The sequence below is a fragment of the Notolepis coatsorum genome, assembly GCF_963971535.1.
Source record: "Notolepis coatsorum genome assembly, chromosome: 5".
NCBI classification, from domain to species: Eukaryota; Metazoa; Chordata; class Actinopteri; order Aulopiformes; family Paralepididae; genus Notolepis; species Notolepis coatsorum.
The window spans coordinates 13043949-13062323 of NC_140169.1; the positions used below are offsets into that span (position 1 = coordinate 13043949).

General features: G+C 41.4%; 1 protein-coding gene across 1 annotated transcript in view; it reads left to right on the plus strand.

The window, feature by feature from the left end:
• Positions 1-1752: 1752 nt before the first annotated feature.
• The window catches only part of LOC311229037 (splicing factor U2AF 35 kDa subunit-like), a 31781-nt gene continuing 15158 nt past the window's right edge, over positions 1753-18375 (plus strand). The window contains exons 1-4 of the mRNA XM_084315039.1: positions 1753-1797; positions 2970-3057; positions 14216-14282; positions 15385-15434. Of these exons, the coding sequence (XP_084171165.1) occupies positions 1754-1797; positions 2970-3057; positions 14216-14282; positions 15385-15434 (249 nt within the window). The 5' untranslated portion in view covers position 1753. The remainder of the gene's footprint in view (positions 1798-2969; positions 3058-14215; positions 14283-15384; positions 15435-18375) is intronic.

Genomic DNA, 18375 nt, shown 5'->3' on the forward strand with positions numbered 1-18375 from the left:
CAAAGTTAGTAAGGAAAATGGCATACAATGCCATAATAATAATTCAAGGCAACATGGTGTACAACAAGGTATGGAAAAATATCACTGGGTGGTTAAATAGCCTAATGGTAATTAAATAAATTGCTGCATTTATATAGCAGCTTTTATCCAAAGCGCTTTACAATTTGTTCCTCACATTTGACCCATTCACTCACAGTCACACACTGACAGTCGAGGCAACCATGCAAGGTGCCAACCAGCTCATCAGGAGTAATTAGGGGTTAAGTGTCTTGCTCAAGGACACTTCGACATGCTGCCAAGGAGGAGTGGGGATTGAACCGAGAACCTCCGGATCACCAGACTACTGCTCTACCTCCCGAGCCACTGTCGCCCCTAATGTACATGAAAGCAGAAGTTAAAGGCCCAATCAGTGATCCAAACAAAGAAATTAGTAGCCCCACCACCAAAAAAACAAAATAATCTTATGAATGAATGAATGAAAACTTTATTTAACAGATTGCAGAATGGGTACAATACAGTACGGCTCAATACATACAATTGTTAAGGGGATGCAGACCTGAGAAAGACGTTTGTCTTGTTTCCATCAGGGTCCCCCATTTTCAATTCATATAGACATATATGACATACATGACATACAGATAGTCAGTACTGCTACATCTATACATTTATGACATACCAGATTTGCAAATACAGTACTGTTTGTGATACAGAAGGAGTCAAGAAAAGGGAGTATATACATTTGACGTAGAAACTGTACATTGGAGGAGGTTGGGTGGGGGGGGTTGGGTACATTGGGATATTGACAACCATACTGGGTAATTTACATTGGAGGTGGTTGGGGGGGGGGGCGGGGGGGCACACTGTATAAACAAGTAACACTGTACATTGAGGGGGGGGGGGGAGGAGACACTGTACAAACAAACACAATTGTACATTGAACTATTGACAAAACCATACTAGGTAAATGACTGTACATTGGAGGGGGTTGGGTTAGGATATTTACAGGGGCCAGTGTTGAATTGCAGTCTCCCGTAGGTGTCCCTTGAGAGAGGTTTTGAAAGTGGGTAGTGATCCACATTCCTTTACAGCTTTGGGTAGGGCGTTCCACATTGATGTGGCATAATTGCGAAACGTGTTTAGTCCCTTATTTGAGCCGAATCTGGGTTTAACATGATTTGTGGAGCTCCCTCTGGTGTTGTGATCGTGGTATTCACTGACCTTTGGGAAGTATTTTGACATGTACATGGGTACCTTGGTCGTGTAGTGTATCTTGTAGACCAGGCCCATTGCAAGTTGTTGTACTCTGTCGTCTACTCTATACTGTTATACTATACATATAATGTCATATAATGGAATATGAAAAGGACAGAATTTTAAAATGTGAAGATATGTGAATAAATTGGGTACCTGAGCTTTTGTTTCCGTTTAGCTTTTTCACCTTCATATCATGTTTAATTATTCTTGATGCATTTTAACTTCCCATTTGTGAATCCTTTAATAAGGAATATATCCTGAACTTGATGTGACTTCTGCCTGTCAAAATATGTATCAAAAGGAAATATAGGCATATATATATACATATTTAAATGTGTAATTGAATATTAACAGTGTGCATGTTATTACGGGGAAATATTGCTGTTCTTGTTGAATAGTTAGTAATAATGTTACAACTGTTTACGATCAAATAAATAAATAAGAAACTCAGGCTTTTATTTTGAAACGCCCGAATCGGAAGTGACTCGTGCAGTTCAAGATGGCGGAGTATCTGGCGTCCATTTTCGGCACAGAGAAAGATAAGTGCGTAATTTTATTAAATTCAGCTTGCTATTGTGTGCAATTCAAGTTATATTTCACTCTGTATGCCTGTTCCTCACCATGCACACCGAAAACGCATAAAATGGCGTTTGAGATACCGTTTACTTTGCTTAGTTAGCTAGTTGCGCTAACGTGACCTGCTAACGGCTAACTAGCTTTTTGCTAACAACGTTGGCATCACGGCTGATAGCTAGCTGTTAGCTGCAGCCACATCTCGGTTGTTGTCGGTAATGAATGAATTGACTGCTCACAGTGGAGTCGACTATTATTTAACTAATGCTGTAAACGTCTGGTTGATTATTTGGTTAAACATGTTTCTAATTCACGTACGTTATTGTATTATGCACATCGAACATCACTGGCACATAACAACGTTAGCATGTGGTGATGCTAATAGCTAACGTTAGCTAAAACGAAATGGCTAATGAACCAAGACCACGCTGGAGTTTATATATATATTGAGAATATTTGCCCATTACTAATGAAAATAATGTATCACATACTAAGGATTCTACACAGACATATTTGTGTAGTGATTAAGAAGCAATGGGCATTGTTGGTATTGTCCATAGTTGGTTTGTATCCCACAATGCCTTGCGTCTCAGGCTGTAGGCAGCTTGGTATGAATGAATGGGAGTCAAATAATCCCAATATTTGACAAATGGACGCTGTAACACCTCAAACCCTTCAGCATTGGTTGTAGTTGGCTGACAAATAGGATAATTAACATTACGTTTATTTGAAAGCTAGATACAAATCCAGATTCTGTCCATTTACACTGTAATGTCACAAGATTAGAGTCAGACGTGCAATGCTTTAATTTGAAATCGAGCTAACTACATTTAAATTTAGTCATTTAGCTGAACACTTTTATCCAAAGCGACTTACAAGTTCTGTACGACAAGTCAGCAGGAAGGGTGTAACTTACTTAGTAATTTTTACTAGTAGTATAGACGATGAAGAAGAGTGCATGATAGTAGAAGATGGTAAGGTTACTATTTTTTTTTTCTTCATATATTGATTGAAAAAGTGGGTTTAGTCTTAACTATTCAATCAATTGTCTTATTATACATAGATGTACAGTACGGTACAGACACTGTTCATGATGGAATCCGGTCCTGCCTAACTTATTTCACCTTTTTGATCTTCCAAAGGGTCAACTGCTCCTTTTATTTCAAAATTGGTGCCTGTCGCCATGGTGACCGCTGCTCTCGATTACACAACAAGCCAACCTTCAGTCAGGTAAGTTCAGAGGCTTTTATTCATCTCAACATTGGCTATGATTTGGTAATGATCACATACGTGTCATACGCGCAGTAGTAACCATTGTTTTGACAGAACTGGTACTGACCTTAACCGTCTGTAGTGTGGTAGTGAAAGGGCTAATCCTTTGTCGTGTGGCAGTGAAAGGGTTAACTGTTTGCTAGTGAAAGGGTTAAAACGTAATATGGTAACCAGGGGTTGGGCTGGGAATCACCAGAGAGCCCTTGATACAATATTATTGTGATTCAACAAAAAGGTAACATAACTATTCTTAACTTTGCAATAACTTTAGTGCTGCCATGCCATTTGATACTCTGAGATACTGCATTTTATTGCTGTATATTAATTTAGCCTCAATAAAAAGCTTAGCGTAATAAATATTCCTGGTAATTTTGGCAATATAATGTCAACATCATTCAGGGCCTTTCAGACCTTAAAGTAGTCCAATTCTTCTTCCAATTTTCAAGAATTCCGTCACACATCATTCAAAAGTCTACCATACCAAGTGGTGAAATAGACTCTCAAATTCAGACTGAGCTCTTGACACAATGACTAATTAATCTATGTGACAATTGCATGTCTTTTACATGCCCCGCCCTCCACAATGTACACACACACTTCAGAGGCGATGCTCAACTTCTACAGAGCTACTGTGGAGAGCCTCCTCAGTGACTGTGTGGTAGTGACTGTGTGGTAGCACACTGTGGTACGGAAACACAACCGTCCATAATGGGGGACAGCTAGAAAGAACTGTACGCACACTTGCACAGCGTCAAATCATTGGCTGTGATCTTCCTTCTGTCGCCTCTATATATGCCACACACATCAGGCGGAAAGTAGGCTGGACAAGATATGCCTCCTAAAGTGTGTAAACGGAAGTACATGCTTTCCGGTTTCGACAAAACAATTATAGAAACATGGGAAGTGCACAATATTTCCTCGTTTAAGCCACTGCAACACCTTTGCCTGAAGAATTGACTACATGACCGGGACGTTCTAGCTTGTTTGCCGACAGGATTCGGGAAAAGTTTGGTCCGTTCGGAGGCAGCTTCCAGGGGAAGTACATACACCGGAAATTCTACCCCATACACACTTTCGGCCGTAGTTCTTTACTAGGCTTTATCTCACGGAGGAGATAAAACTGGGAACGAGGTTAGGCGGAAAGGGGAGAAGGTGATTGGTGACCCATCTCACCCTGCTTACTACCTCTTTAACCCCCTTCCCTCTGGTAGAAGACCCAAGTCTCAGGTGTAGGACATCTCGTTTTAAGAATGGCACATATCCCGAGGTTGTCAGTCACCTCAACTCAAGCCCTAATGCACAGGCACTTTGTAATATAAGGGCTAGCACTAGCCGACAGGCACTAAGGCAATATGCACTTTAAGGCAATATGCACTTTAAATGGAGCACTGGGCTCTTTTTCTACACTGTAGATTTTTTTTTAATATATATATATATATTATAAATGTTTGTGAAATACTTCTTATACTTCAGGGATTGCATTGCATGTATACTTCAGGGATTGCATTGCATGTATTCTTGTATGTGTTTATATTGTATGTTTTTATACTGTTTTTTTCCACTGTTTTATGATGAAATGAGCATTGCACAGAGACAAATCCCAATCAACCATGTGTTGAAATGGCAATAAAGTATATCTATCTATGGTATATTTGATATATGAATTGATATTTTGGTTTGATGTGAAATTTGCAAAGATATTTTATAAAGTCCCAACTCGTCCAAGAATCTATACAGCCAATATGTATTCCCTCAAAATACATTGATTTGGGCTGTGCTGTTGCATTCAGACAATATGGCAAACATAAAGTAGTGGTCTACTACTTATTCAATTTGCTACCCAGCAAGCTCATTGGTTGAATTTTTCTTTCGGCCCAACACCTGTATAGGTTTTCATGTTGAGGACTTTTACCCTTTGTAGAATTGATCTTACTATGTGGCTGCTTATTAGTAGAGCTGGGCGTCGCCACTGATTTCCCCAAATCGATTCACAAGGTTTTGATTTCAATTTGATATTGATTTGGTTAGTGATGTTTCAATACCAATTTTACTTGTATATGAAAGCGATTATCTGGGAACTAATGCTGTACAAGGAACCCTCTTAACCTGGGGCATTATTAAAAATATACATTTTTACATTAAAGGAACACGCCAACCTTTTGGAAAATTAGCTTATTTGCCATCTACTCTAGACTCGGAGTTAGACAAGCAGATACATACCCTTTTCTTCTGTCCATGCATTAGGCTTCAGGAACACCCTACATATGTGCATCATTTGCTGCGGTCAAAATAGTTATTAAAAGTAGTACCTACCAGGGTTTCCGTTAGCCGGTAATTACCGGTATTTGACCGGCAAAATCTGTTGAAGTCCGACATATTTAATCTCTCCGGTCATAATGTCCGGTGAAAATAATTCCCTCTAAGCACAATTTGATTTTTTTTTATATTATCTTTCTTCCCCTCCTTTTTCTTCTCCCATCCCACCCTTCCTGGTTGTTGCATACTTTTCCCCTACTGTTGGTCCGGGACCGGAGACTGTCGCATGCTTTCCTCCGACACATGTGCAGCCTGCCGGCAGGCCAACCTGGCCGCGCAGGTTCTCACCGGGGAGAGTGTAGCGTGTGGGAGGCCACACTATCTCTCCTTAGTTCCAACCCTTGCTGAGCAGGCGCCCCGACCGAACTGTAGGGGTCGCTGTCCACAACGCCCAGGACCCACCCTTCAGCTTTCCCACCCTCTGATACAGCCAATGGACCTGTCTCAAAACCCTGCCCTCTTTTCTTGATCCTCCAATCACAGCTGTCGCTTACCTCTGACTTCCTCGTACAAACAACAGGTCTATTGTATCAGTGTGAGAGGCCAGCCAAGCTGATAGCAACGCCGGGAGCTGGATTCGAACAGGCGGATCCAGTGTCTCCCGGTGTTGGTGACGAACGTAATCTCCGTGCGCCACCTGCCCCCCCAACAATTTGATTATTTGAATTGTATTAAAATAGGCTAAAATTAAATAGCCTATGCGATGAACGAAACAATCATTACATTTGTTTCATCGTTGCTTCACCAAGCAGGTCTAATAATGACAACGACGTTGTCAGCGAGAGCTTAGTGCTGGGTTTGCGAGTGCATGCAGCTGCAGAGCCACAGAACCCACCAGCTGTGCCGGCACAGTGCAATACTCCAATTCAGCCATTGGCAATTCAGCTGTTGGGTGGGGGGCGCTGCTGAGCGGTCCCCAGATAGGGCCTGAAAACAGCGGAATCTGCGTCATACTCTCGCAAATAAGTCGTTGGGAGGTGGAGATTCATCACGCAAACTCACGATAATGTTGCCGTCTCTCTTGCCAAATTTCTCAGTTCTTCGCTTGATATAATTAATACAAATGTCCAATATAACGGAATTCGTTAGCTCATAATGTGATTATAACAGACTGCTGTTTATTAATGTCGGCCGACTGCCCACAGACACCTATTTGATTTAAAGTCAGCAGCAGCACGGAGTCTCTGGACTTATTTTATTTGGAATATAATGACTATACGCAAAAGTAGCCTAGTTTTAAGTTAAAATATTATAAATTTACATGCCTTGAGGATAGCCTGCCTATCAATTGTTTTTAAGCTCAAACTCTGACCGGAATTTCTCTCATTTGGCAACAATTTTTTCTAACGGAAACCCTGGTACCTACTTACTGGTCACGGGAGGCTTCAATAACGTTTGGATGGTAATCCATTTTATGAATCCATTTGTTGAAATTTTTTTTTGGCCGACGGCTCCTGCTATCTTAACGTTGGCAAGCTAAACGTGCATAGCTTAACGTGCATAGCATACCTGTGTAACGTTAAGTAACTTGTGTTCCGCTGGGAAATTTCAGCATCACTGCATACACTTGGTTTAAGCCAAACGTCCATTTGGAAACGTATTATGAAAGACGGGTGAGTAAGTCTCTTTCTCGCTCTTTTGCATGATTGATTCATTTCCTGATAATGTATGACGGAAGGTGACCCCTCCGCGTGTATCACTTCCGCAACGGATTTGATTTCCGGGGTTGGCCTGATTGGCCGCGACGGCCACGTGACACCCCGCGGCAGAGGCTGCTGTGTTTCACTGCCGCTTTCCCACTTCAACGCCGCAGCAGCATTGTCGCGCCACATCTTCTGAGTGCAGAGCTGTTTAATCACCTTTCCCACTGCGTTACCATACGGCACGCTGCTGTGGCGCGACGCTGGAGTTCACATCGCGCCGCGCTTATGCCGTCTAGCACAGTCTCTAACAGTAACAGTAGTCTGACCAGTTAAAAAAAAAATTAGAAACACGGGTCTCTTGTCTATTGATGGATATATATAATGGATATATTTTGTCTGGCACAGTGGTGTAATGGTTAGTGTTCATTCCTGTCAAGCGGACGACCCGAGTTCGAAACCCCGCCTTTCTAATATTATTTTTTTTGGAATATAATATTAATGACTGTACGCAAAAGTAGCCTTGTTTTAAGTTAAAATATTATAAATCTACATGCATTGAGGATGTCATTCTTTATATAGCTCTCAAAGTACGCCAGATTGAAGCATTTACACCGCACATTTTTTTTGAAAAAGGGGGGATTCGAACGCGGGTCGTCCGCGTGAGAGGTATTAGGACTAACCATTACACCACGGTGGCAGATAAATAAAATATCCATTAATGGACAAGAGAGCCGTACGTCGGCCGTCTAATGAAGTTAGATTTATACAGTACACTTTGACTGCTGAATTGACACGTTTAACTTATTCATTCTTTAATTCAGCAACATTAATGCTTCTTACTGTTACTGTTAGAGACTGTGCTAGACAGCATAAGCGTGGCGCGAAGTGAACTCCAGCGTCGCGCCACTGGTAACGCAGTGGGAAAAGTGATTAAACAGCTCTGCACTCAGAAGATGTGGCGCGACGATGCTGCTGCGGCGTTGAAGTGGAAAAGCGGCAGTGAAACACAGCAGCCTCTGGCGTTGCCGCGGCGTGTCACGTGGCCGTCGCGGCCAATCAGGCCAACCCCGGAAATCAAATCTGTTGCGGAAGTGATGCACGCGACCCCTCCTCATCTCGACTAGACTGTGTTGTCTTGTGTTTGTGTGACTTCAAGATTCAAGAGTTTCATTTGTCACATACATACCAGGGCATACAGTGAAATGTGGGTGGACATACACGCTTTGATTGTGCAATAATACTAATAATAAAATAGACATAAAAAGCAGGTTATAAAAAGACATAAAATGGGCATGATAAAATAGACATGCTAAAGTCCTGAGATAGTGCAATACAATGTTAGCTATGGATTTAAGGCACTGGGTCCTATGTACACTACTATACAGTTGCGGGAGGTTCAAACCCATTTAAGATTCGAATGCCAACGTAACGAAAGAAGGTCCGAACCTTTGGACGTTTGGGCTCAGCCCTAGAACACCCGCACCGTTAGCCTAGCTTAGTGTCATTCACTGGAAGTAGGTTCCTCCATGTAGCCTAAGCTCCAAAACTTTCCTGTAAACATGTTGTGACCTCTGTATTTACCACGTAGAGAAATACAAATGTTAAATTAGACATTTTTGTTTTCTAAGCAGTTACATACTCAGTCAGAACAATTTTTTGCTGAACCACTACTGCCTGGCAGCCTGGGTGCAGTGATTTCACCTCAAAAGCCCTGTTGTAACTTCCGTCAATAAAACCAATGTGACTAGTAGCTAGAGACGATCTTTCATTGAGTGAAGTGGATATCATCAGAGACTCATCTCAAGTCTCATGGTTCGCTAAGTTCCATTTTTTTCACAATAGTCATCTTGTGCAAAATGCTCTGAACAAACATGCTGGTTCTTGATTATTTATGTTGGCGTGTTGGCATCTATGTTCAGAGCAAGTAGCCATAGCTTCATCCGTTCCGGATCTTTAGTTGGAATTCTATGAAACAAAAAATGAAACCCTGGCTTTGATTTGTATCACAACACACAGACATGATTGTAATGTTGTGATTAGCTAGTCTATCGCGTCCTGTCGCTAGCAGCTAGTCACATTGGTTTTACTGATGTAAGTTACAACAACAGGGCTTTTGAGGTGATGTGGGAAAGCACTGCGCCCAGGCAGCAGTGGTTCAGCAAAAAAAAAATAAAAAATTCAGAGTATGTATCTGCTTAGAACACAAATGTTTAATTTCACATTTTTATTTCTCCACGTCATAAATACACGGGTCACACCATGTTTACAGGAACGTTTTGGAGTTGTATGGCGATAGAACGCCTGCCCTGATTCCAAACTCTAACCATAACCTAAGCCTAAGCTTAACCAGTGATAAACTAGGCGTTAGGTAGTTTGCAGGCTGTTAGACCCGGAAATAGGCGCAGAACTTGCCGTCCCGCGATTGGCGCACATGTCACATGACCAGAAACGTGCGTGGCCAATCGGAGCGCAAAACGGGAATGCGGAAGGACAAGCCACTTGCGTAAAGTATAGATGCGTTCCCGACGCCTAATGCATGCACGGAGAAGAAAAGGGTATGCATCTGCTTGTCTAACTCCAGGGTAGATGGCAAATGAGCTAATTTCCCCAAAAGTTGGCATGTTCCTTTTAAGAATTGACCACAAAGTACTACACTAATGTACTTTTTATTTAACATGACCAACACAATGTAGCATATATGTGTGTATATATATATATACTGTATAACGATTGACCTGGGATCTTATGAATCGATTTTCTTTAACACAGCCCTACTTATATTATACATTTCATTTTATGTTCATGTTCAAATGTTGTTTTGGTAACAACTTTAATTATTCTTATTTCTTCCTTCCCATCTTTAACCGATTTCTTCTGGCAGGATAGACCCTGGAGTGTGTAACGTGGACGAAGAAAATGTACTTCTGCTGCCGCTCGATGTACATCACAGTGAAAGTCCAAACTTTAATGGCTTTCACGGTGATGTATGATAAGCTGGTTATTGTATGCTACTCATTTGACATGTCTCGGCTCTGCATGTCTGATGTTCCAAGTCACAACTGATTAGTGACATGTAGTTTACCCTCGTCACCTAAATTCCACCGCTTTTTATAATACCTCGGTTAGCGTAGTGGTTGCACTTAATTTCTAGAATACTCCCGATATTGCAGGTACCATACTTGCGTAACCAGTGGTTATTCTAGGGTCAAAGTGAGGTTACAGTATTGGCAAGATTATGTAAAGGCACAACTATTGAAAATATTGACTAATTTTATATTACATGATACAGCCTAACATTATACATTTTTTAGTTTACCTACCTCTTCCCCTGGATGTGGTTCTTGTTTTAATGGGGTATAGCATACTTCTTTGGCTTTTAACACTTTGAGTGCCAGCAGGGGGCGCACGATTTATCGCTTGAATGCCAGCCATTTGAGACTGATTTTCTCTGATATTTCATGATTTTTGCGGAGCTATTTCTATATTATGGCTGTCTAATACGTCTGTCGATTATCAATGACTTGCTTGCAGTCAACATGTACGAAACTGATTGTTTTCTCATCGGTACATTTCCGTTTTATACTAGGGATGTCCCGATCGCCTTTTTTTGCTTCCGATCCGATCCCGAGCATGTGATTTTAAATATCTATCGATCCGATCGTTTCCGATCCGATCTTTCACATTAGTAATCAATTTTGACGCTTTTGTCAGAAACTGGCAGAGCGAGACAAGCCCATCTGGCATCTGTTGCCTATATCCGGGGCGCGAGCGCGGAGGCGTTTGTTATTACATTCACCCTGAGAAATGTGCTTCTGCTTCATATGAGAAATATTAAAAGTTTCAATATATGTTTGCACATTAGTATACATTCAGTGTTCGACTTACGTAATGGTCCATTCTGGTCTGAAACGCCGACAATAATCCTCAGTCACGTAACGTTATCCTCCAAAAGTTAGTCTGAAAACTTCGCCTCCAGCCGGCTGTCCTCCTTGCAAACATTGCAACTGGCTTGACTTTCTATTTTAAAATGCTTAGTTCCAAACCTCTGACATTAAGTCTAGCTGCTCAAGTCAGTGGATATTAACCGTGTTTCGGGAGCGACGTGTTGTTGTTGTTGTGGTCGAGCCGCGTGTAGCGTGTAGCGTCTAAATTAAAGGGGTGTTTGTTGCAACGGTGAAAATTAAAGGGGAATGTGTTTGTTGTGGAAAATGATTCTGCTCTGTGTGACAATAAATACATTAATGATGATATATTATATGTAATTTAAAACCAAAACTAAGGCCTCCGTATGAGTTTAAGACGTGGACATGGTTATGTTTGTTGAAAAAGAAAATTCTTTTTTTGACTGCCGATTTTTACTATTAATTTTTCCCGATCCCCGATACTCTGAAAAGCACGTGATCAACGCCGATTCCGATCGGATCGGGACATCCCTATTTTATACCATTTTGAAAAACGCTCGTTTTTGAAAATGTCCAGAAAAAAATATTCCGCGGGAATCGCCCTTTAGTGGAATACACAAAACACGTTGTCATTTTTCGGCCTATTTATGAATCGTTTTCAAATAAACGCTAGATTATCGATAGTATATGTGTACTTATGCACGCTAGAGAAGCGGGCTGAAAAATCTATCTATTTCCTGATCAGCACCCACATACACATAAAGGGACATGTTGAGATATATGTGAAAAAAAACTGATTACCCCAATACTGGTAAAATACCTCACATCAGATGTTCTCCAAAAAGATTATTCCAATTCCTGATCGCCATTCCAAATATCGATCGCGTTTATTGATCCAACGCTGGGTACTCGAAACACAATCCACGCTGTTTTGAGGGTCGGCGATGGCAATAGGCTCGGGTTACATGCCTGAGAAGTAAAATGTGGATTCTGGATTTTTCTTTTCTCATCCATTTTCATTGAGTCCAATGCGTGCATTACCTTCCGGGAGACGATAGGGGGCGGTATTTTCCCTGTTCGAGCTCCGAGACAGTCCCAATGGTAACGTGAGGCTAGATTGATGAAAAATGAATGGAAATTGCTAATAAAAGAAATAACGAGATTTCTCGTCCTTGGCACTCAACGCATGGCATGAACTAACTATATTTCTCGTGGCTGGCACTCAAAGTGTTAAGGATGGCAATGTCGGCCGGTCGCACTCATAGCGCTCCATCCAAGCATTAGGGTGGTGTGCGCTAGCAATGTCTCATGCAGGACTTTTAGACTCTTGTTTGATGATGGTCTACTCAGTAATAGCCTTCCTTACAAACATGTGCTCTCCTTTTAGGCTAGTAGTATTTTCCTTATTTTCCTCTTGTTTCATGAGTTTTTAGTTTCGTAGATTTTTTTTCTTGTCGTTTCAAGTAGTTGGATCTCTATAAATAACAAATAGTTATTTACCTCCTAAGCATTTAAACCTGTGTTGAAGCACGTTGGGTATTTTTATCAGTGGTCAGGCTTGCCCCGTTCCTCTTTTCAGTATGTGCAAACCTGGAGCAACTCATCCTTAGATTTCCACCCAGACATCTTGACAAATTCCAGAAAAGGGCAACTTCGATATTGGCTACCTACAACTTTTGTGCTTTCTTGTGGCCCTTCCCTCTTCCTAGGTTTTTGTTATTTTATTTTTAGGTCCAGGGATCAACTTCCTCCCAACTTTATTACACTCTAGGTCCAGGGTTCTTCCCCCACTCCTCTCTCCTCAGGTTCTTTTAGGTCCAGGGATTTTTTTGTATTCCTCCCCCCCCCCCCCCCCCCCCCCCCCAAGGTCCTTCTAGGTCCTGGAATTTCATTTGATTTAGGATTACCGATGAAACATTCTTAGACTAGACCTTCCTCGAAACCCGCAGAGTTGGAATTTGAAGTTCCACAACTCTTTTCCATTTGGACGTAAGTGAAATCGGGTCGTATTTCTAGAGATGGGGAATTGGTCTGTTTATTTTTTTTATACATATATTTTTTATTCTTCCCTCTGCAGACCACCTTGATTCAAAACATCTACCGTAATCCCCCAAACACTGCCCAGACAGCCGACGGCTCCCACTGTAAGTGCCTTTGCTCCAGTCCTCTCTCAGCCCTCCAGGTTTCCACACTAGCTCTCCTCCTCCCCCTCTCCTCCTCTCTGCTAGCGGACACAGGGCACTGGAGGGTTGGCCTCGGCACTGGTACCAGGGGACGCCGAAAGCAGGGGGAACGTTATTTATTATTATATTTATCCTTTTTTTTATTGATATTTTCTGGGAGAGTTGCAGGCCAGAGGAAAGGTTGTTTCTGGGTTACACACCGACACTTCCACATGACTCATCCCTTTTTAGAAGAAAAGTTAAACTATTGCACCATTCCTCTGACCCCTTGTATCGCCCTCCTTCTATGGTAGGGACTGTTCATTTAGAGAGGAAATATCTAGTCCGGGAAAGAGCCAGTGTCCTAATGTTTTCCTTACGTAGGTGTTTAACTATTCAGTCACTTTTCCCATCATTGGCCTGTTTCAAATTATTTGATGAGAAGGAATGGAAGAGGAATGCTTATTAGGTTCAATAATAATAATAATAATAAAAAGGTAGGATTGTGTGCTTCTTTATAAATAGGGTTGTTTCTAGTTGTGAGGGGGAAAAAGATTAATTCGCGCTAAAAGCATCATCATAAGACAGAAGTTCCCAAAGATGGCGCCCCTACATCTACTCTGTAACTTAAATACACAAGTAAACATATAGGCTAGTGGTTGTGTGAACGGTGAGTATGACTAAAATTACCTCACTGATTCCAAAATAAGGATTTGTGTGTTGCCATTTTCTCTTAGCTTTGTCACAGTTGAGTATCTCGGGAGTGAATGTAAATTGGCTACGCATAGTTTTTTTTTCTATTTTCTTTTTCGAGAAGTTCTTTTCAGTTTAGTGTTTAATGAAATGCTAAAGCCTGCTAAATGTGTGCGGTGAGTTTTTTTGCTGTCTTTTAACTTTTGCTTTCTGCAGCCGGGACCAATGCAGTGGACCATCATAACATCTTTTTTATTAACACTCTCCCACACCTTCTCTGGGCTTATTGGGCAACAATTACCTAGTGTCTAAGTGGGTGTAGTGAATGATTTGAAAGTATGGTATTTTTTAGAGATTCTGCCTGATACTGTCTAAAAGAAATTTACATTTTGTATTTCAGACAATTGCCCTCTTGAACATTTATCGTAACCCACAAAACAGTGCCCAGTCTGCAGATGGTTTGAACTGTAAGTTTTCCACCCCTGACCAGGGAACTGTGTCTCTTCTCCTTCTCTCTTTTCTCTGTGTATCTGACATCTTTGCCATGTAGGCAGCGGTTAGAGTTCTGGACTGTAGTCTGTCGAAGGATATTTCACTGACCGTAAAGTTAAAGCCTAGAACAGTCGCACAATAATAGAATCGAATTTAATAGAAGTACTTTATTAATCCAGAGGGAAATTCAGTACCACACAGATCGCTCACAATAAACATTTAGACAATCAAAAATAAGAATACACAGTGAAAGACATGCATTCTAAAATATGTATAACCATTAAAAAGAATTACAGTCCAAAAATATACAGTAAATTGTAGGGTTGGGTACCGGACCGGCACCCAACGGTACCTTTTTTCGGTACTTTCATAATAACAAACGTTTTATTTCAGTTGTTAAACTAAAGTCTAAACTTCAACATTGTTATCACGCCACACAAACTAAAACCCCACCCTACGTCCCTCTCCCAAACCGTTCCTACAACAATCTTGGGAGTCTGAGTCTAACACTGAACTTGCTTCTTCTATCGGCCAAGTCCGTGTATAGTGGATGGGAGGGGTTGTCCATGATGGCGTGGAGCTTAGCAAGAGTCCTCCTCTCTGACACCACCGCCAGAGAGTCTAGCTCCACCCCCACCACGTTACTGGCTTTCCTGACCAGCTTGTCCAGCCTGCTTGCATCCCCAATAAGAAATTACACGTGATTAGAAGTGAGAGAACCAACCAAGATGACATCATATCTGTGATCATTACACAAAGCAACACTTTCGGGATCCCCTCCATGATAATTCATAGGCTCTACCTCGTGAACCGTGTCCGCGCTCAGGGGGATCTCCTGGACGTTTCAGCGCTGCACATTTTTTAATTGGGAACTTGTTTAAAAGTTGACAAAACATTTAGGTCTGTTGCTAATGACTAATTTGTTAATTAATTATTCCGACAATTAAGTCAATCGGATACTTGCGGAAAAAGAAACTTGTGGAAACACTGTTTAAAACCTGGGTGTTGATTATTGTTGAGAGAAACTGCCATATTTTGATTTGTGATTGACGTGTAATTCCCTCCCGTGACCACTAGGTGCCGTCAGTGATGTGGAGATGCAAGAGCACTATGATGAGTTCTTTGAGGCAAGTACCTAGTATCACCTTAGCAAGAGTCATTGGGAGGAAGGCACCTTATGTGACGCAGGTCAAACTCAAACCATGGCCACACTGTTCTTGCGTGCTTGTTTTGGTTGTGTTGTTGACGAAAATCTTACAGGTATAGGCAGGAGAGCATATCATAATTTCTCATTACCAATGGGTTTATTTGTTTACATTATTGTACATATAAATTACGTTCCCCTGACTTATTCATTGATATTAAAATAGGAATATTTGAATTGCTGTCCAAGATCAGGAGATGGATTTCTAAAGTTCAATATGATCGTTTATTACAGTATGGATCCATACAAGATTTCATAAACCAATAGTCAAAAGATTGTTAGTTCCATAGAAACTAGGCATAGCACTTAAAGGGAGAATGAGCAAGATGTGCGTTAGTCAAGAAGTGAAGGACGACACCCCAGCAAAGAAAAGAAAAGAGCCAGAATAAAAATTTAGGAATGCATGAGTCAACAAATGTTTAACTTTCTTTTGGCACTTAACACTTTGAGTGCCACTCACGAGATTTCTCGGGTTTTTTTATAGGTGGTTGCTAGCCACTCACGAGATTTCTCGTATATTTTTTTTTAGCAATCTGAAAAATTATTGCATCACCCGAGTATAGCCGAGCGGCGCCGGCGATCACTGGAAAAAAGCGCCCCCTGTCGTCTCCCAGATGACATAAGTGATTTTGGAATGGACTCAATGAAAATGAATGGGGAAAAAAATCCGGTACTCCACATTTTCCAGTTAACTGATCCAGCCGGGGTTACCACAGTTCATTCTGGAACCTCAGATCCCCGTTGATCATGGAGATCTACAGTATTGCGTTGGATCCATACACGTATCGATTTTTTCGAATGGTGATCAGGAATTGGAATATACCAGTTGGATACCATCTGATGTCAAGTAAGGACTCTATGTTATCAGTGTTAGGATAATCAGTAAGTTTGATGAAGTTATAAGCTGTTTTGTGAAATGTCTTCTTTCGGTTTCACTGTAAAAGTCTGTGAGGAAATCAACGGAGCGATTATCCGTGCGCGGCCGTAATGTGCTTGCGTGCACGTATAATATTGATCATCTAGCGTTTATTTGAAAACGATTCATAAAAAGGCAGACGACAGATCAAGGAGGAGATAGCCAGATATAAGGAAGAAAATGACAACGGGGCGGTAGACCCGAACATTCTATGGGACACACTGAAGGTGGTGATAAGGGGGAAATTGATGGAAAAAACAGCAATGCTGAAGAAGGCCAGAACGGAGACATATCACAATCTGATAGGGAAGCTGAAGAAGCTAGAGGGGAGACACCAGATATCAAAAGAACAGGAAACGCTCGGAGAAATCAAAGAAGTAAAGGCCAGGATAAATAGGGAATTTCTTTTTTTTTAAACATTTATTTATTAGTCATCAAGGGTACAGTTGAATACAGTACACATTGAATGGCACATTTTATATTTTCGCCCTTCCCCCCCTCCCTCCAGGGTTCCCACAGACATTGCAAAATTAAATTCAAGGACTTTCTCAAAAAATGTAATAAAAAAATAAAAGGATACAGTTCACTTTTAAGTGCTGTTTTCTATAGCAAAAATTTATAATAATTAATAAAGAGATTTCTTTTTAAATGTAATCTGATCCAATATTTATGGCTCAAAGCCAATCTCCGACAATTAGCAATACCTTGTGTCAAAAACAAGCACTAAGCATTTCAAGGATCTTGTATGAACCCTCCCCCCTCCCTCCCATTTTCCCTCCCCTGTCCTGCCCAATCCTACAAATACACAACAGAAAACATAGAACATACAAACACATATCTCTCTCACTCATCCTTCCTTCTCATTGTCCTAGTGTCTTTAGCTTGGCTATGTAACCAATAAAAGGGCCCCATACTATTTCGAACTTTTCACTAGACCCCCTTAGGTTGTATTTAATTTTCTCCAGATTAAAAAAGAACATGAGATCTTTGAGCCATAGGGATGCTTTGGGGGCTGCTGGTGATTTCCACTCTAGCAAGATCCTTCTGCGTGCTAGTAGGGATGCAAAGGCAATTCTATCTATTGTTCTTCTCCTAACCCCTTGGTGATCTGGTCTTGGTAAGACTCCAAAGATGGCTATTTCTGCACTGGGAGTTAGCTCCATGTCAAAAGCCTCGGCGAGGTGTTTGAAAATAGCTGTCCAGAAGCTGTGTAGGCGGGGACAAGACCAAAACATGTGCGTCATATTTGCTGGGGACATGTGACATCTATTACAAGAGTCTGTAATATTGGGATATATTTTGGCGAGTTTAGAGTTTGTGAAGTAGATGCGATGGACCACCTTGAATTGCATCAGATTGAGCCTGGAGCAGGATGTACTGTCATTTACTCTGGCCAATACTCCATTCCAAATATTCTCATCTATAGTCTCACCCCATTCCTTTTCCCAGTCCTCTTTGATTTTATCAAGACATGTTTCTGTGTTACGGGAGATCAGGGTGTGGATCCTTGATATAAGACCTTTTTGATTTGTGGGGATGTCCAGAATGGTGTCAATTACTGAGTTGGAGATAGTAGGGAAGGAGGTATTGTGTTGTTTAACCCAGTTTCGAACTTGAAAGTATCGAAATAAGTGAGATCTCGGGAGGCCAAATCTTTCACACGGATCGCTAAAACTGCAGAAAACCTTATTGGTGTATAGGTCCCTCACTCTAACTAGGCCTGACCTTTGCCAGGTCAAATAGGCTGCATCAGTGTGGGGAGGGATAAAGAGGTGGTTGTTGCAAATGGGGCTGTGGCTGGAGAACCCAAGGAGTCCAGAGGCGCGCCTGAATTGAAGCCATATTTTTAAAGTCGATACAACAATTGGGTTTCTTGAAAATTTGGTCGGCCTGATTGGCAATTCAGATGAGAGCAGGGCCAATAGTGAGGTAGTCTGGCAGGATCCTG